Here is a 27,719-nt window from a genome sequence, read left to right on the forward strand (position 1 = left end):
TCTCTTTTCCTTATCTATTCTTAATTGGCCCCACTAATCACATCAGTTACCTTATCAGAAGTCTCCCCGCTCCCACCAGTGCCATTTCACTTGGGGGAAGCGTCTCCCAACCAGCCCTTAGTATATGTATTATCAAGACATGCTTTCCTACAGTTTTCATACAGACTTATAACTGAAAACAGACCTACCATTTTATTCTATGTGTAATATTTGTTTTTACTGGTTAGTATTTATCCAATCAATATTGCAATCCTGTGGTCCCTAGAACACATTTAGAGGTCAAAGAAAGGAGCAGATCTCCTCTGAGGTTTTCAATGAAGATCCAGCCTCATAAGAGAAGATTCAGCATCGTATCACCCCTCCCAAGCCTTCATTCAGCCACTGTGGAAGTTCCCTCTTGTAGTCCGTCCTCAACCCCTCAGATTTGAATTTTGATTTTGGAGACAGGCTAAAAGGGGTGATGTGACTAAGGTTATGGTGGGCAAGATTGGAGAGCATCTGGATCCACTAGACCTGCAACTCTCACAGGTTTTCCCCATCACACTACTAGAAGAAAGGGAAATTTAGATGCACCACAGAATGTGTTCTCCCTTTACCTTTGTTTGTAGAGTAAATCTGTTTCCACTGATAGCAATGAAGATACAACGAGCAGCAGAAATTAATTCTACTGAAACTTCCAACCTGAAGAACAAATCTTTAGATGAGGCCAAACCTCTAATCTCATAGCGTTTGATCGTATTTAGGACTGCAGCGTAAAAATAATAATAGTTTCACTTTTCTTTGGGAACATTTTGTTTTTAAAAACTATTTCTGTAAACCTTTGGAAACATAAGTATGAAGGACCAAGGCCTAGTCCCAGATTCAACTCAAATTGAAATTGAAAATTTCTCCCTGTGTAGCTTATTTAACATTTGTGAAAGCACAGCAGCCTCTTTGCCCCCTCTCAAAATTAAAAAGATGTTCCCCATTATGCTTGTAGACAAATTGTAATATTGCCAAATTACATTGTCCTATCTTGTCTGGGAGATCCATATTTGTCATCTCTGTGTTTCGTATCTCCATTCATATAAGCACGAAGCAACAATGTATAAAAGATATGAAATAACCTTGTATGCATCTGAGTGAAAAACATTTATTTGCAGATTGTCCGTTACGATAGAACCATGGAACAAATAGTCTTCCCTGTGCCAAATATTTGTGAATTCCTCACACATGAATCCAAGTACCGTGTGTTCAATACTACTGAGAGAGACGAACAAGGGAGCAAAGTGAATGACTTTTTCCAACAGGCTGAGGATCTGTACAATGAAATGAAATGGCAAAAGAAAATCAGGAGTAAGTACAGTCCTAAAAAAAACCCCTAAAACCCTCAATAATCTGTCTGCTTGCTAGCTGTTACTGAGACGTCAAGAGCCTGTTTTCCGACTCAGTTTGGTAAAAACAAACTCTTCTCTTCACCCTAGGTTGTGAAAACATGTCTAATTACATTCACATTGTACATTCACACAGTGCTATATCAGTTGCTTGCTTTAAAAAAAATACTGATGAAATAATATCAGACTTCCTTTTGTCCATTAAAAAGCAGTAATTGGGTCTGAAAAGGGACATTAATTTCTTATTTGTCCCATCTTGGGTATACCGTATTTTTCTTATAATTATCTCTCTGAAGGGACATGAGAGAAGCCTCCCACAAGGATGGTAAAACATCAAAAAACATCCAGGCGTCCCCTGGGCAACGTCATTGCAGACGGCCAATTCTCTCACTCCACAAGCAACTTTGGTTGCTCCTGACACGGAAAAAAAAAAAATCTCTCTGAAGCTCTTCAAATCCCACTGAAGATCTCTCTCAATGGTCAATATTCATAATTTTCTTAGAGACTGAATTGTGATCTCTACTACTGAAAAATGCTCTGGAACAGAGTGACACTCCTGTCTCCAATTGAATTTAAAAAGAAATTACATTTACTATGAGTGCAGTCTAAGAAATGTTGAGTCTGAGATTATTTCGACAAGGTATTTTAGAATAATCACATACTAGTCTAAGATGTACAGTGGAGTCTCGCTTATCCAACACTCACTTATCCAACGTTCTGGATTATCCAATGCATTTTTGTAGTCAATGTTTTCAATATATCGTGATATTTTGGTGCTAAATTCATAAATACAGTAATTACTACATACCATTACTGCGCATTGAACTACTTTTTCTGACAAATTTGTTGTCTAACATGAAGTTTTGGTGCTTCATTTGTAAAATCATAACCTAATTTGATGTTTAATAGGCTTTTCCTTAATGCCTCCTTATTATCCAACATATTCACTTATCCGACATTCTGCCAGCCCGTTTATGTTGGATAAGTGAGACTCTACTGTATTCAGTATTATTTCTTTACACTTTCCTTTCCTCAGAATTGTGTTATTTAACTAGGCAGGTGATGGATTTGGTCAAATTTAGTCCATGTGGAGGAGGATATTTATTTCTATTCTGTCTTGTTTCCCAGTTCAGGACTCAAATCATCTTACAACAAATTAAAAATACTGTGAAAAATCTACAATTTACAAAGGTTAAATTGAGATTTAGCAGTTAAAATTTCCAAGCACCCTTTAAAGCCAGCCTCAAGTAGAGTGCATTATAGTAATCCAACCAGGATGTAAATAAGATAGTGTCATAATCACTAGATCTAACATCTCAAGAATGGGTGCAGTGATGCACAAGCTTTAATTATGTAAATGCACTTCTAGACACTGATGAAATCTAATTTCCTAGACTGAGTTGTATCCAGGAACACACCAAAACTTTGGACCCGTATCTTCAGGTGAAGTGTAACCCTATCCAGCACAGGTTGAATCCCCATTTCCTTTTGACAGTCCAAGAGCACCTAGGTTAAGTTTCAGTTTGTTCATCCTTATCCAGCCCATTATTGATGACAGGCACTGGTTTAGGACCAAAACAGCTTGTGATGGAAAGGGATAATAGAGTTATTATCTGCATACTGGTGGCACCAAACCTTAGAACTCTAGACCAGTGGTTCTCAACCTGTGGGTCCCCAGATGTTTTGGCCTACAACTCCCAGAAATCCCAATCAGTTTACCAGCTGCTAGGATTTCTGGAAGTTGAAAGCCAAAACATCTAGGGACCCAAAGGTTGAGGACCACTGCTCTAGACAATCCTCTGAGCCATTTTTTATATATAGGCAGTCTTCATGTTATGAACAAGATAAGTTTTGTAGATTTGCTCTTAAGTTGAATCTGTATGTAAGTTTTGAAGTATAATTCCAGCTAATAATATAAACATATTTAACTTTGGATAGCTTAGGGAAGGGTTAACATCCTTGTGGGATTTGTTTTGATGTCTGTGCCCCTGTTCAGAAGATTTCATCTCATTTTCTGTCCCTGTGATAGTTGGATTTTGAAAAAAAAGGGGGGGGGGTTGTTGTGGAAACAAAGATTGGCACCAAAGTTTCAGAGGAGCCACCTTTTGCCATGATATCTCTTCTAGGAGTGAATTTCTGATACTTTTCACCACATCTCATGTGCTTCTATCCCTTCATAAACCAAACTGCTGCTACAATTAACTTTACAACTTGCTTCCCTACAAAGAGCCAAGAAGCCAACAAACAGAGTAAAAATAATTTATTTTACCATTGCTGTACAATGAATATAAAAACAGTGCACTTCTTTGTAGGGCAGACACAACACAGAGCTTCACCTCCTGCAATGTATCTATAATAATGATGGATGCTATGTCAACACTAAGACTTCATTTAAGCAAAATTTAAGCTGTCTGCTGACTACAGGAAATATCCCTCCAGAATAGTTTAAATATTCTGAGCTTTAGAGTCAGGCTTTTAATAAGAGAGAATCACAGAGAACATTCTGTACCTCTTGATGATTATGTTGGTCTCACCAGTTATATTCCAATAAGGAAATAAAATTAGGATGGAGAAAGCGGCATCTCCTCCCCCACAAATACTCTTGAAAGCACCAACCACCCAAAGGGGTAGGGGCACCCTCTGTTGGAGTAAACCATGTTCAGTGAGTTTGTAAAACTATTTTGAAGTGAAAATGGAGGCCCTGCTTTTCTTCAAAGGTAGAGGAAGGAGAAGCAGAGAATGGAACACTTTAATTCTCAAGACTTTAATTCATCATCTCATCATCTAAACAGAACCTCAGGATAAAGGAATATCTTCTCCATCATCCACTTTATTTATTCATTTTTTTATTCTACTGGCTTATATTTTTCTCTTCCTTCCAGAGAAGATGTAAGGAATGTTATACTCTTAAAACTATAAAATACAGTTTGTACAATCTCGCCAGATAGGTGTACGTCTAGGTCTCCAACATGAGACCTGAATATATTTTGAAATTTCTCTCACTGAACCTTAGTAGTGTTTGCTTATCTTTAGCTGGATTATATTTATTTAATAATAACTAATAAAACTCCAATACTTCCATGTACAACAATATTGAATAATCAGCAGCAAGTGCTAAAATCTGTTATTAAAATCAATATTATTAATGGTTGAGGGAGGAAAATCAATTTCCTTCGCTATAAATAAAAAGAATCAGCTGATGAGATTCTCCTTAAATAAGGTCAAAAACTCCAGTTGCAGTTGCAAATTTAATTTGAAAGTTTTCCAGTGACCCTCTTTCCTCCAGTCCAGATGGAGTGTATGATATGCTTCAGTATAGTCCCAGTATGCTGCATGTGTGGAAATGTGCCAGAAGCATAAACCCTGCTCAGCCATGCACAATATCTATCGTTTTAGGCCTCTTCTCATGATCCCAGGAATTCTCAGTGTGATTTTGTCAGATTCTAATCTGGCCAAAATACTCTACCTTTATTTGCCAAATTTGTTTTAAAAAATCACACTGTCCATACATGCCATTTTTGACTACCTCTCCCAATTGGCCATCAAATATAATGACAACTAACTAATGCTTATTCCATACAGTGTTTTTTTTATAGTTTGACATATTTGACAAAACACAATTTTGGATAACTAAGATTTCAGAAAGAAATATTTATTTCTTATCGCAATGTATTTATTTTTATTATACCTCTAGCCACGCCTATAGGTTCTGGATTTTAGAACTGCTCACCAGGCATTTTCTCTAGCTACTGGAGTGCTACGCAAATCATTATGTAAACTATGCATTGGGCAGTCCATCCTTCAGTGCCCTATGAAATCAAGCAGAGCTGAATCAGTTAGAGCATGTCAGTCTCCAAGCTGACTTGGTATATTTCCATGTGATTCTTTGATGACAAAAACAAGAGACTGTCATGTGAAACAGCTCTAAAGCCTTTTTAAATCCAGAAATCAACAACAACTCATGCTTGGTCACAAGTGAAATATGAACAGTTGATCTGTATTGAGTTTAATTGCATTCGTTTAAAAGTGAGCCAAACATTTTGTTTAAGACATTTTCTTCTTTAAGACTGCAATCATGTCTCTCTTTGTACAAAGCAGAATGCCAGGAGGTTTCAGAAACCATATGTGAGATAGTCTGTATGGAATCTTAACAGATGGTCCATTCACCCTTGATTTCCTAATTAAGTAAGGAACCCTGATTCTCCTAAAGAATATGTGTATGTATGTATGTATGTATGTATGTATGTATGTGTAAGATTTCCGTACTACAGGTTTTGCAGGAAGATTGTTAAATTAAGTGAACCAAAAAGTCTTCAGGCCCCAAGTTTACCCTCGCAGTGAACTTAGGTCACTGTTTGTAGCGTAAACCTTATTTCTAACTTGGATATAATAATACTGACTTGCTGTAAGGATTATAGAGATAATAACGTTTGTGAAGGATTCAAGTAATGCTGCATTACTTAGTACCATTTGGGAATCATGAGAGGTCCTTTAAAAAGCAAGTATATAGTCATGTATAAGTCTATAAATGTCAGTAAAAAGACCAACCCAATGAAACTGAGTCGACTTATCAATGTAGCTTGTGTCAATGTAAACACTGCCTTAGCTCTTATTTAAAAGAACCATCCCCTTTTCTGAATAGATTGGTCTCCTGAGATGGGAGAATTTATTAACGACTGTTTGTTAACTTACGGATCTAGGGACCATAATAAAACTGTACTTATACTTGAATAGACTGGAGAAAGGCAAGAGATAAGTCTGTCCCAGGAAAACCTAAAAGACCTATTTTTCTGGCTTTTTGAATGCTTTTTTAAAAGTGGTGGCAGTGCCAGAGACAGCTTTCTGCCTGAGGTGGCATTCTACAAATTGTCCTACTACTCCATGGGTATGTTATAATCTATAATATTGGCACCAAAACGTGGACTTGACTTATACATACTTGAGTATATGAAGTAATTTATACTCCCATGGTATCTCAGGCAAAAGAAGTCATGTATCAATACTGCCTTAGTTCTGTCACCAGGACAGGCTGAATACTGGAACCTAAGATGAATGGAAGAACCTGCATATATATTCCAACAGAGGAAGCAAATCAGTTCCATTCACCTTCTGCTATTTCATCTTACCCTACTTGAATTTACCATAGGTTACTGTCAGATATCATCTGTTGATGTATATTCAATGAACTCAGTACTTCTGGTTCAAGTGGGGGTGCACCATGGTTTGTGAAGACCACTCAAATGGAAGTACAAAGATATGCCTGAAGCCTGATATTATATCCTACTTAAGATGGGGCTTATTCTCAATGCCCAACCATTCTTGAACATTATCAACCATAAATGTCAGTTGGTGACTTTATACTGAGTCCATTTATCCCAATCTGGTAATCCCTGAGAACTATATGTATTATGGGCAAACAAACTGCCGAAAATGATCTCAATTCTTAGATATCACTTCTCTCAATCTAGTTATGAATGCATGGCTATTTATGGAAAAGTAAAGCAACAATAGGAAAAAAATTAGAAACTATGTAATAAGGACCTCATTAATCAAAACATGGAAAAAATATAAAGATATATTGTACACTAAAACCCCTATGTGGTTTTCACCAAGCGATGTGAACCACAGAAGAGAACTCCCCAGCGACAAATGGATAACATACAAACAACTGGTAATTATCAGAAATCAAGAGGTAAAATTAAAATGGCAAGAACAGATAAAAGAACTAGACCCTACTATAAACTGGTTAAGATATTGGCAAATTAACGAAGAATTTGAAGAAGACAAGAAGAAAGGCTTCCATACTGAAGAAACATTTTGGGATAAGATATTGATGATAGACAAAAAATTAATAAGAATAATATACAAACACCTACTCACTTGGTCAACGGAGGAAGAACAAGTAAAGGAAGTGATGGTAAAATGGGCCAGGGAAATAGGCCACACAATCATCATGAGTCAGTGGGAAGAAATTTGGACCAGAAAGCTAAAATATGCGTACACAGCTGAGATCAGAGAAAACTGGTTTAAAATTGTTTACAGGTGGTATCTGACACCAAACAAAATTGCCAAATATAACAAAGGCAAGACTGATGGAAAATGCTGGAAATGTGGGAAAAGTATTGGCACATTCATGCATATGTGGTGGGAATGCAAGAAAGTGAAGACATTCTGGTATGAGATATATAAAAGAATAGGGAAAATCCTAAAAAATACAACTAGAATTCAAACCAGAATGTTTCTTATTAGGAATCAATAACATACAGTTAGACCAGAATAAAGACAAGATACTCTTTTATCGCACCACTGCTGCCAGAATAACACTAGCCCAGGTTTTCGAACTGCTAGGTTGGCAGAAGCTGGAGCTAACAGTGGGTGCTCACTCCGCTCCTCGGGTTTGAACCTGGACCTTTCGGTCAGCAAGTTCAGTAGCTCAGCGCTTTAACACACTGAGCCACCGGAGGCTCCATAAATATATATATACACATAAGAATGAGAGATATGTTAAAAGATAAGAATCAAAGGAGTCGCTCAAAGGCTTTAGAAGTAATAGAAATTTTATTGCAACTTTCTGCACGACTGAAGTGTGGTGGGTGGTTAAGATGTGTCTTTCTATTTTGTTTCCTTTCCTTTACTTTCATTTCCCTTCCTTTCCTTTCCTTTCCTTCCTTTCTTTCGTCTCTTTTCTCTTCTTTCTCTTCTTTGCTACTCTTTAACCCTTTTATTTCTTTTTTCTTTCTTTTCTTATATTCGTACGTAATGGCTTACATTTTCTCTCGAGCACTTTCTGGCAAACCCTCCTACTTTCTTTATTACACATTGTTCACCTACTTTTATTGTAAAGTATAAAATAATAGTGGAGAAAGATATAAGTGGAACAAAGTTGCATGTAAAGTGTCGATAAAAATGATTTTAAAAAATCTAGTTACGAATGCCATAATAATGGGAAATGGAACAACTAGGAGAGAAAACCCTTTCAAAAGGATGATATTTGAAATAGGCCCCCATCCAGACAAACTTTTAACATGACACTCTCTCTAATCCCCATCCCCATGCTCCCATGTCAATTTTGAAAAAAATGAATTTTTAAAAAATGAGGCATCATTTATGTCATTTTACTTCTTTTTATTAATGATTCTCATTTTGCTGGATGCTTGTTTTGTATTTATTGCCAGACATGACAGTAGAGAACATTAATTATGTACCGGTGCACAGAAGAATACTCAGTAGACACTGTTCCCTGTTTTTAGGGCCTTGTATCAGGGGCCTCCAGTGGCTCAGTGTGTTAAAGCACTGAGCTGCTGAACTTGCGGACCAAAAGGTCGCAGGTTCAAATCCAGGCAGCGGAATGAGCACCCGCTGTTAGCCCCAGCTTCTGCCAACCTAGCAGTTTGAAAGCATGCAAATGTGAGTAGATCAATAGGTACCACTCTGGCGGGAAGGTAACGGCGTTCCATGCAGTCATGCTGACCACATGACCTTGGAGGTGTCTACGGACAATGCCGGCTCTTCGGCTTAGAAATGGAGATGAGCACCAACCCCCAGAGTCGGACACGACTGGACTTAAAGTCAGGGGAAACCTTTACCTTTTATTATCAGTTCTTCTGTTAGCACTGGAAAACTTTAAATTATTTTCTCACACATTTTCTAGGGTTCATTAAATCCCTTCATATTTACTGTACTTGATTGCAACAGTGTAGCATCCATGTTTCTCATGCTATCATGGAAGTTATTTTTCCTTATGTGCTAGGGATAATTGTAGCCAATTTGTACAATTTGATTACAATTAATTATTTTCTAGATATTCCCCAGAGATGGCAGTCAATAGTCCCCAATCTAGGGACCACTGAATAGCACTGTTCTATAAGAGTTCAGTGTGTATGGTTGCTTTGGAGATTGACCCTTCATGGTTGCAGCACAAGAAAAAATACAGTATGACTCACCTCAATGTTTGGATACAGAACTTCCAGGTTTATATTGGAAGTTATATTTTTGTATTTTCAAGGCAGAAATGCTACGTAACAAACAGAACACTTGTTTTTTAGACAGGAGGATGCTTGTTTCTTCATTTAGTGTTTTTCTTTTCTTGGGATGAAGTAGTGAAATCAACAAGAAACGTAAGTTGAATGTGACTCTATGTGACAGTTTTTATCCTCATGTTTATGACCTTATAACCTGGTCTATTCCCTCCTGATCATGGGTGAACTGCACGCATTTCATCCCCACCCACCTACCTCTCTCTTCCTGTAATACATAGCTTTACATAGTTATGGGATTACAAGTGATCCCTATATGTGGTCAACTGTGGCACGGCCATTTTAACTAGGGGCTGTAAAATGACCTGGGCCCCTCCCATACAGCTGAATAAAATCTCACATTATCTGTTTTGAACTGGAATATATGGCAGTGTGGACTCACATAACCCAGTTATTGTGGGATTTTCTGCCTTGATATTCTGGGTTTCATGGCTGTGTGGAAGGGCCCCTAGTCTGAAATTACCTAGTCTGGTAGTGGCTTTCAAAGGTCTCATTTTATTACGGGAAAGGACCCCAACGTACATTGTTTCATTTCTTATCATTTCCTTTTAATTGTTTAATTTCATTTCTGGTCCCCCTTTAGAAAATAGACTTTATTCACTTTTTAATTAAAACTGTAGACAAGGCATCGAGGACTGGCCAGAATGTAATGCTAAGAACAAGGTTTGTTTGTTGCCTGAGGCAGAGGTTAAAATGATGCCTCCTTCCAATTCCACCTATGGCATATGGTGTTTGTTGGATGTTGTATCAGTACTGCCAGTTGAATAGTGTCTTCAATTACATCTAAGGACAGTGCGTTTTCTTATAGTAGAAGATAAATTAGGTGTAATCCATAGCTTGGTCTACCAACATCTCAGTGATGTTGAGCTACAACCTAAACTAGCTGACAGCACTCTGCTTAATGATGGGGGTCACCTCTGGCCCCAATTTCTTTGAAACAGTTGTTTTTAAATTGAAGCAATGTTTACCACCCGGTCATAATGATGTTTTCTTTCCTAGATAATCCAGCTCTGTTCTGGTTCTCCCGACACATATCCCTCTGGGGAAGTATATCTTTTAATTTGGCTGTTTTCATCAACTTAGCAGTCGCTCTTTTCTATCCATTTGGAGATGATGGAGATGAAGGTAAGTGGTTTCATTTGACTCATTACCAGGAACAATAAAATACAAGAAAATGGCATGAAACTGTATTTCAGGAATTATTTGTAATCAGGAAAATCTTTAAAACAAATAAATGTCAGCTGTACAAGAAGAGTTCTTGGCAAAATTTTCTGGCTAGGATATAACATAATATGAGTGTCACAGCAGAGAAGGCACCTTGTCTTCCTGTCTCATGTAGTCTGATCCATGAGGTAAGGTGGAGCAATACTGAACGCACAGGTCATAAAGGAAGGAAGAGAGTATTAAAAATCCCATGCTTTTGCAGGACTAGAGCACTAAACAATAGAAGTAAATTGATGATCTTATCTTGTGTATGAAAATGAATGGTGGTAGAAAGTGCTGTTGAACCAGAATTAGTGTTAATATACACTCAGTGTAATTCAGAACAAAGATATTAGCTCTAATGATTAAGAAATGTTCTGATTCATTCTGTAAGTTGTTCTGATTAATGAAATTAGATTTGTGGTATCTGGTCAGGAGATAACCAAGTTGACTGTGTTGTCTAACTCACAGCAACCCAAGATGATGGTATTTTGCATATGTAAGAATGTAAAGAAATGCTTAAATTTGAAAAATGTTAGTTTAAAATATAGGAATAGAAGAGCCGAGGAAGACGGAGGCTGATATGGTGGCGTATCACTTATCTGAAATGCTTAGGACCAAAAGTGCTTTGGATTTTGGATTTTTTTGAGATGAGACCCAAGTCTAAATATAAAATTCATTTATGTTTCTGATACGCTTTATACACTTAGCCTCAAAATAATTTAATACAAACATTTTAATACAAAAGGGGCCACTTTTTCAACCATCCATCTGAACTGTTTTGAATTTCAGAGTATTTCAGATTATGGAATTCCAGGTAAGGGATGCTGAGTTTGTAACATGAAATAAGTGTCACTAAAAGACACTTATGAAATGAGGGGATCTACAACCCCTGAATCCAGTTACAGATCAGAAGAAACTTATTTCACTTGGGAATCCTCCTCTCCTTCTTCCTCTTTTCTATCCTACCTTTACTCTAAAGTGGAACACAATTCCACTAGATGCAAAGTTAAAATAGTATTAAAAATAAAAAAAAACTGAACCCAGTTTAAAACATGCAGCATTAAAACTCAAATACATTCTTGTACATTCTTATGCATTGCATAAGACATGCCTTATATAGTCATTCATCATATATTCTTGATCGAATAGAAATGTCTTTACTTATATGCAAAAAGAAAGTAGGGAGGATATCAGTCTAGCTCCCAGAACTGGAGTCACTGAAAAGTCTCTCTTCTGTGGTTGACAGGATGTGATGTGGTCCATAGGGTGCATTTTAACACCTTCCCCAATCTTTCTAATAAGTTCCACCCACCCTTTGGAACAAGCACAATAGCTTTGAAATACCCTGCAAAGTAGGCCACTAAAGCTCCTGGGAAGCCATGACAAATCCCTTGAACAAAGGTTGGTGGCCACCATTTATATGCTAGAGGCAGCCATCTTTTTATAGAGAAAATTCAAAGGAAGAACAATCACTACCCAGTCTCCCTAGGTTGTTCTATCCGGTGTAGATGCAAGAAGTTGCTGTTGTGCTTTCTAGCCATTACAAAAGGCTACAGCACATTACTAGAATGGTGTTGAAAGGCACTAGTAATTTAATAAAATACATAAAGACATAGACCATTCACATTCACACAAAAGGCACAATATTAAAACACATTAAAATAATTTGTACTAATAAAGTGTAAGTTTAAATTCCTATGTTAAAATTGACAATAACTTTAAATATTATATAAAATAATACATTTTATTGATTCCCAGCTTTTTCTTCAGGCAGGAAGGAGTTCAAAGACATAGACCACACATATGTTAGATTGATTCTCTTATTGGAACTCAACTATCCAGGATTTATTTTTGTTGTTCATTCTTTAATTGAGAATTCTCTATTCCACAAATATGTGTAGACTTATACACTGCAAGATCTTGTTGCTCCTGTCATATGTTCAGTTTGGTTCTTCCCTCAACTCACTGCAACTGACCGGCTATTTTGCTCCTGTCATATGCTCTTGGGATTGCAGAGGTCCACTAACAGATAGCATTCCTGGAATGATTCGGTCAACCCCAGAACATAGAACACGTGACAGAGAAGCAGCAAAAAGAAAACAAATAAACCCCAGCCCCACTTCTAGCCTAGCAGTAGTTTCTTTTTGTCATGAGGTCAAGAACCCTACTTCACAAGCATTGTGGTCTTTGCTAACCACATAGCTATCCATGTTCACAAAGTTCTAATTTTATTAATTAAGGCTGGAGAACTGGATGAAGTACAGAGTGTTGCGCTATGGCTGTTATGGCTGCTGTATTTATTAAGAGTTCTTAGGCTCTTCGACAACCTTGCAAAAGAATGTTAGCTTAGTCTTTCAGACAGGCTTTTAAAGAAGAAAAAAATTAAGAGCAAGTCAGGGGGTACTATGATTTTTATCTTTGAATATGTTTTAATGGATTTTAACTGAATTTCAATACTGTTATGTTTAATTCTGTTTTAATGTTATATTAAACATTAATATAGGAGATAGGGCGGTATATAAATAAAGTTTTATTATTATTATTATTTTAAATTATGTGGTCATATTTTTAATTGTAAGCTGCTTTGAGTGTCCTTCAGGAGAGATAAAATGGGTATAAATAAACATAAACATCATAACAACAACAACAATAACAACAACTATACTTACAAGACTACAAGCTGGAAAAGAAAAAGAAAGTAATCTCTCCACCCATCCATAAAATACACTTGTTTAAAGGGGCAAAAGCTTTTCTTGCATGTGTCCCCTAAGGTCGAAGCTGAGTATAACATTCTCTGAATAACCACCAAAACAATGTAAAGACCGGATCAGCCTAACCTTCTTTCTAACTTGCTCTCTTTATATATTCAGAGATTTATTTATTTTTACTAGAGAAGTGGGACCTTCAGATAAGTCACTTGCCCATTGCTGAAGCATGAAGGGTTTCCTTTGCATATTTCAACCATATTCAAGCCTTGGGGTAAGGGTTTTTTTTAAAGCACATTCAGTTTCTATCTTCTTCATGGATTGGAAGTGCTTGCAAGGATGGGTTCATAAAGGGTAGATGCTCTTGATTATACTGAGACTCTTCTTCAGCGGTTTTCTTGATGATGGATGAGCTGTGACCTGGAAAGACTCCCCACCAGCATGTGGGCCAAGAAGAAAGGTCAGCCTCCATTCCTCTCCACTTTAATCACCGGCTGAGCCAGTTTACCACTGGGAGCGTGTGTAATTGCCCAGGCGGGCGGAGGAAGTATTAATGAGGAGCACATGCTTCTCCTTGAAGTTGGACTCACTCCAGTGGTGATGACTCACGTGAACAGTCAGGTGAAAGCCACTTCTAGTCACATTACAAAGTGAATTCATGATGAACCCATGACCTCGAGGTGGAAGGCTTTATATCCCTTTACCAATCCCTCTAGTAATCCAGTTAAAGTTTAAACAGAGCACATTTGAAAGCAGCTTTTGCTTTTGTCTGTATCTTTAAAAGCCATGGTAACAACAGTCTTATTGTGAGCTATGACAAAACAGAGATGTAAGCATTTCCTAAGCAGTTGTTGTCCTTGTCATAGTTTATCTGAATAAATAAGTGGCATTTTCTAAAATGCATCGTGCTCAAAGTAATTCACGCACAGACATGAACACAGAAACCATAAATACAGTTCTCTTGTTCTCCTTTCTGTTTAAACAGGATTTAGGTTATTACCTAGTTGTTGTATAATAAATCTTTTAACATTAAGGTAAAGGTAAAGCTTTCTCCTTGACATTAAGTCGTGTCCGACTGGGGGGTGGTGCTCATCTCCATTTCTAAGCCAAATAATCAGCACTGTCCAAGGTCATGTGGCTGGCATGACTGCATGGAGTGCCATTCCTTTCCTGTCAGAGCGGTACCTATCGATCTACTCACATTTGCATATTTTCTAACTGCTTGGTTGGCAGAAGCTGGAGCTAACCGTGGGAGCTCACCCCGCTCCCCAGATTTGAACCGCCAACCTTTCAGTCAGCAAATTCAACAGCCCAGTGGTTTAACCCAGGGGCTCCGTCTTTTTAACAGTAGTGGATGCTATTTAAGTGCTTTAAAATAGTTTTAAATTCACTTTATTTAAACTGAATTGTTTGTAAAACTATTATTAGTTTTAGCTGTAAACCTTTTTGAATTGATATTTCCAGTTGTCAGCCACCTTGGGTAGGCAGGGTAGAAATAAAATACATAAATAGTAATAAATTTATCCCATGACAAAAATAACGAAGTAACAATATTTAATCTTATAACATTAACTCAGTTAAAAACATCACTTATTTAAATAACTACCAATAGTGTATACATCACGATGAACAATAACTCTATGTAACAAGATTTTTGTTACTGGGTTATAATTACCAGTTTCTAATTGGTTCTATCATAAAGATGTGGAAAAAGTTGATTAAACTGCAAAACCTTTGTGCGGGACATCCTGCAGCAGATTGTGCTATAGTTTTTCAATATCTCATTGAGCTTCAACCAATTCAACATATTTTGTGACAGCCACAAAAACGAAGGTTCTGGAGTATAATAACTACTTTCAAAGTAAGTACCGCACACTTAAACAGGAATGACACTTTCAAACCAGGAACATTTTTTTCCTAATTTTGTCACAGAGTGTAATAGAAGTTCTTGCTGTTAGAATTTCTGAGGTCACTAAAATTATCATATTTTGGCTTGAGAGGAAATGGACAACTGGCAAATAGAGAAAGATTCAGCTGCTGCATCACTGCTGAAAGGGACCCCTTTCTGTTGCTGTTTTCCCCTAAAAGAAGCAGTCATGTCATCAGACAAGCAAAATGACTTTAAAATGGGATTAGACAAAATCATGAAAATATATCAGTGGTTGATGGCTATGAAAGCTCCACATATAAAAGGTGTAATGCTGCCAGAACATGGAAAAAATACTCCCTAGAATCAGCTAACTAGCATGGCCAATGATCATGATGTTGTTTATAGGTTTCTGGAAAAAGTGCTTTTCCTAAACTTTTTGTCATTTTACTGAAAACCAGGTAATAAAAGGCAAGATGGCAGAGGATTGTTGCATTCCTCCCTTCTTATGTGCTGCCCAAGGGAAAGCATAGTCCATTTTGCTGAACTAGGTGGACTATTTATGTTGGAGACAAAGTAAAGCTAATGAACCACAAGTGCCCCCCCCCCCCCCCGACCCTCTCTAGACTCTTTTTCTTGCCCCCAAACTCCCTGAAAGTGTGGAGAGCATTCTCACATAAAAACCTGGTGTCAGCTTTTATTTCCATTTGCTGTTGACCTTGAAGGGAAGACTGATGGCTAGAAATTGATCTGAATAGGTATTTTCTTGAACTGTCTTGCTTTTCCTTCTCATGTTGCTGTGGTATCCCATTCTTCTCCGATCTACCAAAGACCACATCTTTCAAACACATCAACATGTGAATGAGATTTGGATGAGGTGACAGCAGGGATCAGAGAAAGCAGGAGAACAGGAGAGAAAAACATAATTCATCTGATTCACATGTTTTATCCACAGGCCACTTTTCTCTCTTATCCCACTGGAGCTAATTTGAGATCCAGAATATAAGGCCCATCTGGGCTGAGAGAGACATCAGAGGGCTGTGCAAAACAGAGAGAATACTTCCTTTTGCCAACTGGTGCCTTCCTAAGCAATGTTGATTGTGTCAAATGTCATTTCAGAAATGAAATCATAAAAGTTTGGTTCTGATACAGAAAAGGAAGCAGACAGATGGGAACCCTCATTATTTTTTAAACACCTGTTGTTGTTCTTGTTTGGTTGCTATACTTCCCTCGGTACTTCGGTGAATGTTTATGGTCAGTTTAGTCAATTATTCTTCACCTTTTAGCAATGGGTGTTTATTAAAATAAAATGAACGGTGCAGCTCGCATGCTGTGAGAGTTGAGCTAGATTGGTACATCACGGGGGCCCTTGCTGAGTAGAGTTAATACTAGAAGAGTACATGCCAGGAAAAGTGCTGAATTATTTCAGATTTTTCTGTTTCAATTTTTTTGTGACCCAAGTCTCTTTCCACTAAAAAAAAGTTACTGCTAAGTAGTTGTGTATAGAATCATAGTTTTGCCTTACAACCCATACAAAATTATGAGAAAGTAACCAGCACTGAACACAGTGAATCAGCTGACACTGTTAATCCCCCCTCTATATGATGGGGACTCTGATGTGAGAGAAACAGCCCATCTTTTACCATATTTTACTTTGCAGAAATCAGTGAGTAAAATTTTGCGTTGCATGGTGGGAGCTAAAGAAAATCAATTGCTAATGTCTGAAGAGAAAGTTGTTCTTAATGGCACAGAGCAGGACCTGTCTACTAGTCTTGTAGTAGTACTAGTAAACTTATTACGGTCAATGACCAGCTCATATCAAGGGCACCCAGTCCCGTACATCCATATGAAATCTGAGAGGTTATATACTTCTAAGTTATATACTCCCTGGTCAAGCAACGTATAACAGACATTGAACACCAATTAGATCTGTCCAGTGCCCCATCCTTCATCACCAATGGAGACAGTAGGAGCCATACCTCCCCTATGGAATATCTTACTATGTTGGAGGTAGCCAACCATCGGAGAGCCTTCACTTTGGCACAATGTCATGCGCTCCCATCCGCAGTACTGGAAGGTCGTTACCAGAAGATTCCATACTCTGAGAGGCTATGTCCATGTGACTCAGGTCAGATAGAAACAACAGAGCATGTACTTCTGCAGTGCCTGTTTTACAGAGACATTCGAACACGTCTCATCATGCCATGGACAACTAAATACCCAGAACGTTCTGGACAATTTTACGTAACCTTATTGCTCTCAGATACCATCTCAGCTGTGACATATAATGTCGCCAAGTTCTGCACGGCTGCAATTAAAATCCGGCAGATGATGATTGAGAGCCAAAAGAACTAAGCATCATCTATAGAATAGAGTTGGGAAAGCAGATATAGACCACTATTTATAGTCATAGATTGTTATTTACAGTTATGGGTATCCCCCCCCCCCCCCCGGTGCTATCCCCAATTCCTTTAGACTCCCTCCGGACGATCCTGTGGGTTGAGTTGGGCCTTAATGGTACTGGTATATGATCTTCAGCCTAGATTTTAAATTCTGTCAATGATTCAATTTTATAATGGTTTTTATTAATGTTGAAGTTTTTAGCCTAGATTTTAAATTTTGTCAATGATTCAATTTTATAATGGTTTATATTAATATTGAAGTTTTTAGCCCAGATTTTAAATTTTGTCAATGATTTAGTTTTATAGGAGTTATAACTTAGTCTTGTAGTAATCTAGCTCACTCTTTGGACTGTACAGTTGTAACTGTCAGTCTGAATCAGATGCAGTAATAATAATAATATTTTTATTGATTAGCTCTTAGGCCATATCACAATATCAAACCAAACAACAAGGCTTGATTACATTCTACGAAGGTTATCCAGAAAGTAGATTATGTTTTGGAATTAAAAATGAACAAAGTATAGGAGAAACCATTTACCATATGCAGTTGAAAGCCACACCCAAATACCACTTCTCAACATAGTCGCCATTCAAATCTAGGCACTTATCATGGCGATGAAAGAGCTTGGCAACTCCTTCACCACAAAACTCTGCCGCTTGTGTCCTCAACCAGCCGGTCACCCTTTCCTGCAGCTGCGCATCGTCACCAAAACGCTGCATTGAGGACGCAAGCAGCAGAGTTTTGTGGGGAAGGAGTTGCCAAGCTCATTCATTTCTATGATAAGTGCCTAGATTTGAATGTGGAGAAGTGGTATTTGGGTGTGGCTTTCAACTGTATATGGCAAATGTTTTCACCTATACTTTGTTCATTTTAATTCCAAAACGTAATCTACTTTCTGGATAACCCTCGTATATAGTATGTTAAATAAAACACTTGTAACAATACAGTAAATAAATATGATAAAACTGTATACATCATAGGGTTGCTATGGGTTTGTACGGTGTTCCCTCACTTATCGCGGGGGTTAGGTTCCAGGACCACCCGCAATAAGTGAAAATCTGCGAAGTAGGGACATGATATTTATTTTAATATTTATACATTTTTAGTAGGTATACACTATTTTAAATCTTTATCAACCAATCGTGTGTTGATAAATCGCCTTCTTCTCCTCCCGTTGCCACTTGGGCTTCTTTTCTCTCCCTTTGGCTTCTCCTTCCTCCCTTCCTTAGACTGTAAATTGTAATTTTTTATGATTTATAATAGTCTTTTAGAGTTTATTGAAAAACCGCAAAACAGCGAATCTGCAAAAAGTGAACCACGAAGTAGTGAGGGAACACTGTATACATCATATTTCCTTATCACCCCTACAATAGAAAGCCACAACACCAAATTATTGGTGTAGGCATTTGTATGATACAATTTATATTTATTTAAATATCATTCCATTTGTATCCATGCACTCTTTTTCTCGACTGTAGAGCCCTTTGCAGCACAAGATGGATATTAAAGGAATACAGTAACCATATTTTTCTTTCTTTCTAGGTACCCTTTCTCCATTATTTTCTGTTCTCCTCTGGATAGCAGTGGGCATCTGTACATCCTTGCTTTTCTTCTTCCCTAAACCTGTGGGTATTCGGCCATTTTTAGTGTCTGTCATGCTCAGATCCATATATACTATTGGTCTTGGGCCTACACTGATCCTTCTAGGTGCTGCTAATGTAAGTAGACAAAATAAAATGATACTATACACTAACTCACTGATGGAGGCTTTCCCACTTTTTGACACTGTTACAGAACTGAAATAGCAGCATGTATAAATAATCAATTTAATTTCAAGCCTCATTAACTCCAGTTTAGGCCCTATACATTAAGCTACAGCTACCTTTAGAAGGGGCTGTTGGATCTCTGCCCCCTCCCCATTTTCTCTGCTCTTGCACAGTGAAAACTCGAAAGTCTACGCTTGCATTGGATTCAAGTGAGAAGTGTTTCTAAACACAAAAATTAAACTATGATGTGGTTGTGGCTCTCTGAGATATGCAAAAGTGCCTGGCCAGTCATGTATAATGAAGCAGAAATTCCTCTAGTGACCAGTTCTGCTCCAAATGTACTCAGTGACCTCATGTGTTCTTGGCCCATTATTTTACATGTTGCCGATAGGACTTGAACTCTTGTGAGCAATTCTGAGTGAAAATGAGCCTCTTAACAGATCAACCTGCCAATGCACAAACAGACTTCACACAAGCAAAAAGTTGAAGGATACAGTAAAATTATAGAAAAGCTTGTTGCTTTCTGATGCTATTTTCATTGGAAATGATGGGTTCTTAATGATTTCTATACAGCAATACTGAGCTTTTTGAAATACTTTGTGCATCTGCTTTTGTTGTTGTTTTATAGATGCCATTTTTATAAATGTTGTGCTAGCTTCATAGACATAAGTAAGACGTTCACTAGGCATTTTGTTGAAACATGAGGAAAAGTATTCTTTCTGTAATTTATATATCATCCCTTTTCAAAGAAGCTCAGGTCCATATATGGAAGCACTTGATTTGTTTCCTTCATAGGGGCTCAGCAGTTTCAGAATTCATTTGCATTACCATTGCCTCAACGTAACAGGTAACTATGGCTTCTGTTACAGCAGAACCCATAGTTTAACCAATTCCTCATAAACCTACAAGGTTTATTATTTAAACTTGAGTCCCACAAATGTAAGACTAAATTCAAAATTCACAAAACAGCTAAAACTTTATCGGCAAATCAAAGAGCACAAAATGCATAAAGAAAACTTTTGAAGTTTCACTGGCTTTTTCGTCAAACAAAAATATTAAAAATCACACAGGAGAAAAAAGTGGCATGATTAGAGTCACAAACCTACATTTTGTCGTGATTATTACCTCTGTTGACAGTTAAGAAGAGCTGAAAGGATTTCAGTGCTGGCAGAGGAAATCTTTTGCTCTCAGAAGGATAAAGATCTCTCACCTTAATCCTATGATGGGGAGGATTTTTAAAGTGAATTGTGATTGGGAAGAGATGGTATAGATCTCCCTTATCTCTACAAACTGTGGGGACACAATTTCTTGCATATACTATTTGTTCTTGTTAACTGCCATTAAGGGCCCTTCCACAAAGCCATATAACCCAGAATATCAAGGCACAAAATCCGATAATATCTGCTTTGAACTGGGTTATCTGAGTCCACATTGTCATATATTCCAGTTCAAAGCAGATAATGTGGGATTTTATTCAGCTGTGTGGAAGGGGCCCAAGTCAGTATCAGCTTATGGACACCCCATGAGTAGTATACTCTGTACCTTGTTCTGAAATTCTTTTTTAAAACCCTGGTAATCAGACAATATTAGGGTTGACAGGTTTCTAAGATCTGACTGAGAACACCTAAGGGAGGCCTATATAAGGTTTACTTTAAATCTTATGAGGGGAACCTTATGAATTCCCTAGGTTCTCACAAGATATCCAATCTCTCTGGAATCTCAAACCCTAGGAAAATTCCATGGTGACATTCTTCCGACGAGAATATGAAACATTACACTGCAAGAAGTTATCACAGTCCAGCTGGATAAAAGGTTCAGAAGTGCATGATGTAACAATACATTAGTATTGCATATAGTGCTTGTATATTAGACCATCGTCATAACATGGTCTTATTTTGGCAAATGTTCTATATTGTCTAATATGGTATTTTAAGAAATAATTGGGTCAGGTTTGTGAAACATAGTAATTTTTTTCTTTGTTCTTTATGTCTTGCTCCCTTCCCTCTTTCTCTCTGACAGCTTTGTAACAAGATTGTATTTTTGGTGAGCTTTGTTGGGAATCGTGGCACATTTACCCGTGGGTACAGAGCAGTCATCATGGATATGGCATTTCTCTACCATGTTGTTTATGTTCTTGTCTGTATGCTGGGCCTCTGTGTGCATGAATTCTTTTACAGCTTCCTGGTGAGTATATTTCTGGAGATGGGGTAGATATTGTTGAAGGGAAAATTATGATGCACCTAGTTATCAGTATTTTCTGAAAAGTATACTGATTGTTCCGTTTTTTCAACATAAGGTGGCACTAGATCAGTTAGAGCAGTGGTTCCCAAACTTATTTGGCCTACTGCCCCCTTTCCAGAAAAAATATTACTCAGCGCCCCCTGGAAAGGGGTGTGTGTCTTAGAGGGGTGTGCGTGGCTCCTGCTCAAGAGGGCGGGGCTGAGCCTCTCCCCTAGTCCAAGAGGCAGGGCTGGGAGGGGGAGGGGGAGGGGGAGGTGGGCGGGGCCACAAATGGGTGGCCAGGATTGGGATGGGTGTAGTTACGAGCTCTGAGGCAGGGCTTAGCTTCTATCCTTGTTCTGGACAGGGGGGGCGAGGCGTCTTCCCAAGTGCCTGACGGAGCTGAACCTCTATACCCCGCCCCAGTGTTCTAACAAGCGTCTCAGGGTATACAGAGGCTCAGCCCTGTCTCACACTCTTGGGAAGAGGCCCTGCCCCCACCCCTAGCCCTGCCCTTTAGTCCTAAAAGGCCTCTCACAAGAGGCTCAGCCCTGTCTCGGGCTCTTGGAAGGAGGCCCTGCCCCTTTCCCTAGCTCCACCCTCTGTGTCCCAACAAGCACCTCAGGAGAGGTATAGATTCTCAGCCCTGTCTCAGGCTCTTGGGAAGAAGCCACACCCACTCTTCTAGCTCCGCCCCTGTGTCCTAACAGGTGCCTCAGGGACTCTGCCCTGTCTCCAGCACTTGGGAAGAGGTCCCGCCCCTCCCCTGGCCCCGCCCCCAAGTGTACCTGTGGCCATCACTGCCCACCTGGATCGCTGCAGCGCCCATTGGGGCAGTAGCGCCCACTTTCGGAATCACTGAGAGCATGTTTGATCACAGCCTGCAGATCATTCATGTGAAAATCTGCATTAATCTGTACTCAACAGAGAAGAGCAGCCAGTCCTGGTTTTCTGATACATGTGTCTGCATGGCAAACATACTCACATTTATATATTAAACATATGAGTAAGTAAGTGAGCGAAGCGTTAGGTGGGAGAATGAGTTACTGAGTGAGAGAGTGAGTGAAGTGTGCAGGTGGGTGAGAAAGTGAGGAAATGAGTGAGTGAAGTGGTGGGCAAGTGAGTTAGTGAAGCAGTGGGTGGATGGGCAAGTGAGTGAATGAATGAAGAAGTGGATGGGTGGTTGAGCGAGTAGACGGATGGATGAGTGAGTGAGTGATAGAAAAGGAACCATGAAAGGGGGAAAGAGTTTTGATGTGGTTTTTTTTCGTTGGCAACATGTATACCCATGTATCTGAAGCAAACTCAAATAGTTTCTACAAGCTTGGGTACTTCCCAATAATTCGTTGAAGAAATGACCAGTAATAGCAAACAGGCCTTTTCAAAAAAAAAATAGCTTCTTTTTTACTACAAGTCTTTCCCAGCAATATTTATCTGTAGAAGACACTAGGGGTGTATTTTTTACTACCACAATATGATTTGATAGCATCTCTTGTGCAATTATTGTATGGGTGGGCCTTCACATGGCAGATGTGGGTGGTGGTACACCTCTCTGAATTCTCTCCTAAACATCCTTTGGTTGTTCAATTTTGTGGGAGAAATATGCTCTATATTCCACACAAACTTGTCATGAAACCCACTTCTGTCTGAGCAGACAATGCTGTCATGTCACCAGTGTTGAAATAAGATTCATTTGTTATTCTGATAAATTTTTGTGCATAGAGTGAAACTGAGGGCACCTTTGCCTCAGGCAATGCAATGTCTCATCCCGACTGCCACAAGTTCAAGTTGCTGCTTCTGTTACCATTTTCTTGTGTGTTTTTTACATTGCCAGCTTCTTTGTGTCAGGTATTAATGATATTAATGATAAATATTCCAAAAACATCATACAACTGGGTATTACATTACTAAAACTCTTGCACAGGATTGTCCCTCTTTGACTTAATACTATTCAGTACCATATTATGATGTCCTCATTTGTAGTCGAGATTTACCTTCTGTAAAGCTACAAATCACTGGAAAATAACCTTTTTTTTTTTTTTTGGAGTTCGTGAGATGTTAGCTTACACACTTTAGAGTGAAGCTATTTATACTTACAATGGGAAATAATTGCTCACCACCTTAACTCATGCAAATTTTTGAGAAACAACTGGTTTTTATATAAAACAAATCCAGTCCACTGTGAAACTAGTTTCAACGGCTCCTGGACCAGAAAGAAGATTTCAGCATTAAGGCATCTTCTATACTGCAATATAAAATCCAGATTATCTGCTTTGAACTGGATTATATGGCAGTGTAAATTCTCATGCCAGCTCATGAGACTTTTTCTCCCCTATGTAACTTTTTATTTGTTGTCTGGATCTCAAGAGTGCTTCCCTCCATCTATTCATATATTTTTCTGATAAGGCAATAGTATAGTTATGGCATCAAACTTAAAAAAACACAAACAAATGAACATGGTAGGCACCGTATTATCAGTTATGCGCATGTTAACCATCTACAGCATTCATATTCTGAAATGTTTAGCATTTAAAGAGTTGTCAGCCATAGAAATGTGGTTGATTTAGAAGTTACATATTATGTGCAGTCTTCTTTCCACTTGTTTCTAATGTTTTGGCTTTATAGCATAATTTTCTAACTTTATTCTGCGTACTGACAACTGCAGATATGATTATTAGAGACCTTTTTTGAAGAAGTGAATGCATTCTCTAAATATGATAAAAAGTGCCTCAGGAACACTATGCCACCCAAGTGATCTAAGCATTAGTTGGAAAACTTTTCTGCTTGATGTGTGCAGATCTGCCAGCTGTCCCTGGGAGCACAACCAAGTTGAAGAATGAACACCTACACAGTCTCATTTAATTTCAAGATATCAACATTTTCTTGCTTTCCTCTTCCATCTCAGAATTTCTATTCATTGATCAGATAGCCACAACCTATAGCCCACATGTTCCCCAAGAATACTTTCTCCAGAAAGATTAAACTGTCTGGGAATGTTGAGGTATGAATAAAACCTGGGGTTTTGAGAGGGTCAGTAAATGGATTTTATGGAAGAGTTATCTTAGCATCCTTCACAAATTGAAAACAGTTTCATTACTTTTGAAAAACGTTACAGTGTCTACATACTAGAGAGCATAGTACAGTTGCTTATTTTTGGCATAACATTGTCATGTTTGGTATATGTTCCATCGAAGAATAGTTATAAACTGAATAACCATTTTGATTTGATTTGATTTTTGTCATAAATAGAGCTACAGGGCCACAAACTTGCAAGTACTTTATTTAGTTTTGCCGCTTTATTAGGATTAAGGAAAAATAAAAAAGGAAGTTATCATCAACATAATGGGGTTTTTTTTTACTCTTCTAGTCTTCCATATTATTAGACAGTATTTATTCCCATGAAGGAACTGAGAAAAGGAAAATAAACACCAGGGATTTCAATAATCAGATACCATGCATTGTCTTATGTAAAATTCATCCTAATATACTGTTTTTAGAAGTAATATTTGGAAGTAAATACATTAATACCTTGTCTTAAACATTTTCTTCATTGTTCCAAAATGAAATATTCTAAAATAAATTTCCTTTGTTCTTAATTAAATCTTTTTCAAGGAAAAAAAGGATTTTGAAAAAAAAAAGATGTATAATTGTCTTCCCCCCAAATCCCCCACAAGCTTCACATATTAATCCTCTCGAAACGTTATGGCTTTAAACATCTCTTACAGTCACTTTTGACTGCCTATGGTGAAGGCCAAGTAGCAATCACATTCAAGCACTGGGGGAAGAGTTTTTGGTTTCCCTAACTGATACCAGATCTATCTCTCTGGCTTATAGAAACCCAATCAATTCATAGTAAAATAATGATTAATAAGAAGCTGCGGTGGTGCAGTGGGCTAAATGGCTGAGCTGCGGAACTTGCTGACCAAAAGTTGACAGTTCAAACCCGCAGAGCAGGGTGAGCTCCCATTGTTAGCCTCCATTCGAAAATATGCAAATATGAGTAGATAAATAGGTACTGTTCTGATGGGAAGGTAATGGCGCTCTATGCAGTCATGCCAGCCACATGACCAAGGAGGCCTCAATGGACAACGCCGGCTCTTCAGCTTAGAAATGGAGATAAGCAGCACCCCCCCAGAGTCAGATTCGACTAGAATTAATATCAAGGGGAAACCTTTACTTTAATGATTAATATTGTCTATAGATCTTCACAGCATCAATTTGTGTGAACATAGTACATTCATTGTCTTTTTTTAATTAAAATAACTGGGAATACAGCAGGTCAGATAGAAATTCTTCCATAACCAGCCAAAGCCATTCAGGGTACTCCTTATGAGCAACCTGACAAATAACTGAGCAAAATATAGTTTTCTGTTGTATCTCTATGCATGAAACTGATGGACCACACTCTCTTTCAATTATCGATTAATGAGAAATCAAACCATCACGTATGCCTCCAATGCAGTAGATACCTGTTCGTCCTCTGCAGTGCCCCAGACATGGAGAGTTAATGCCCCATTCCTTTGCATGTTACAGCGTTCAAGAAAGTGATTTGTTGTTGTTATCCATAACAGGGCAGCTTCACATCTGTAATCTTCTAATCCATTAAAAATAATGTTACTGCTTAAGAATGGTACGAGAATAACATCAGACCTTTAAAAAAATCACTCACATGTACCCAGAAAACAGTGACTAGGAAATACTTCATATCATACTTTTAAAAAAGAAACAACATGTTTGTGGTAACACATATTTGTGTAAGAGAAAGCTATTTTGGAGAAAGCTGTCTTTCTCAGATATTTGTCCATCATGACTGATCTTTTCACTGAGAAACGTCATCAGCTTCCATAGGATTATCCAAACTATAGTCTCTAAATAGGTGTTCTAGCACATTTTTTGAGTTTGTGTAAAAATCCTGTAAAGAAGATGCATTCCATGACTGATATTCTTTTTATGTATTGTTTTCTCCCAGTTGTTTGACTTAGTATATAGAGAAGAGACTTTGTTGAATGTTATTAAAAGTGTTACACGGAATGGACGCTCCATTATCTTGACGGCAGTCCTTGCTCTCATCCTTGTTTATCTATTCTCCATTGTTGGATTCTTATTCTTGAAAGATGACTTTATTATGGAGGTGGAAAGACTGAAAAATAGGACACCAATTGCAGGTAATTCCATCTAGGTATATTCTCCTGAATTGCATTGTGATATATTTATTATCAAATCCAAATTAGATTGGTCCAATGAGAACAGGATGCTGGATACTTATTGAATTAGTATTTAGGTAATATGATTAGCCAGAATTGCTCCTTCAACCTTTTCTTTGCAGCACAGATACATAATGTAGTAAATAATTTGTGATGCATAGGGCAAAATAGGTGTTTGATAAAATAAAGCTGATATATACGTCTTTTACTCACTTTGGAAATGTTGAATTAGTGTTTTACTCAACTCCATACATATTTACAAATGAGCATCAAACACTGTTTTTATCCTTGAAAACTTAAGTATTCTAGATTCAAAAATATGGGATGTCAGATCAGTGTCCTCCTTGTCAGCCTTTGTGAATAATTTAATGGTTTTTAAAACTGACATTATTTTCATATCTGACAGTTGTTTCTAGCTTTGAATATATTTAATCCTAACTAGATGGAGTTCTGTTTGATGTCAGTTCTTTAATTTAGGCAAAAATAGTGATGACATTCCTATGATATATTGCAAATGTGAACCAGTGATATGTTCGTTACCATGATTGCTTTGAATCATACGTTAACTTATTTCTTTGTTTCTTTTGACACTAAATGAGTGATTTGGCAACTGCCTTCATGGCAAAACAAATATTCAAAGTGGTTTGATGCTCAATTAATTTCCTGCATTTGAATTTTGAGGCTTAAAACTAGTGGCTTCAAGGAAAGAAAATATTTGGGGAATTCACAACAGGATGCTTGTGAGTTCAAACATTATTCAAATAACTGTTACAAAGTAAATCAAAAGTGGGCACTGCAGTAGCCTCAAGCTATCTACTGTAAATTCATAATGTAACACAGTAGTGTAGTCAATTTATTTATCTACTGCATTTTTGCATGGCACTAAATGGAGATACTTCTTCAACTTAATTTTGGTTCCAAAATATGAAAACTGACAGT

General features: G+C 37.8%; 1 protein-coding gene across 3 annotated transcripts in view; it reads left to right on the forward strand.

The window, feature by feature from the left end:
* Positions 1–27,719, forward strand: part of itpr2 (inositol 1,4,5-trisphosphate receptor type 2) — a 277,201-nt gene that overhangs the window by 221,278 nt on the left and 28,204 nt on the right. For all 3 annotated transcript variants that reach the window (XM_003221489.4, XM_062981778.1, XM_062981777.1), the window contains 5 exons: positions 1,143–1,335; positions 10,409–10,534; positions 19,133–19,308; positions 21,376–21,540; positions 26,546–26,741. In XM_003221489.4, coding sequence (XP_003221537.1) covers positions 1,143–1,335; positions 10,409–10,534; positions 19,133–19,308; positions 21,376–21,540; positions 26,546–26,741 — 856 coding nt within the window. The remainder of the gene's footprint in view (positions 1–1,142; positions 1,336–10,408; positions 10,535–19,132; positions 19,309–21,375; positions 21,541–26,545; positions 26,742–27,719) is intronic.

Source organism: Anolis carolinensis, chromosome 5 (assembly GCF_035594765.1).
Source record: "Anolis carolinensis isolate JA03-04 chromosome 5, rAnoCar3.1.pri, whole genome shotgun sequence".
Classification (NCBI taxonomy): domain Eukaryota; kingdom Metazoa; phylum Chordata; class Lepidosauria; order Squamata; family Dactyloidae; genus Anolis; species Anolis carolinensis.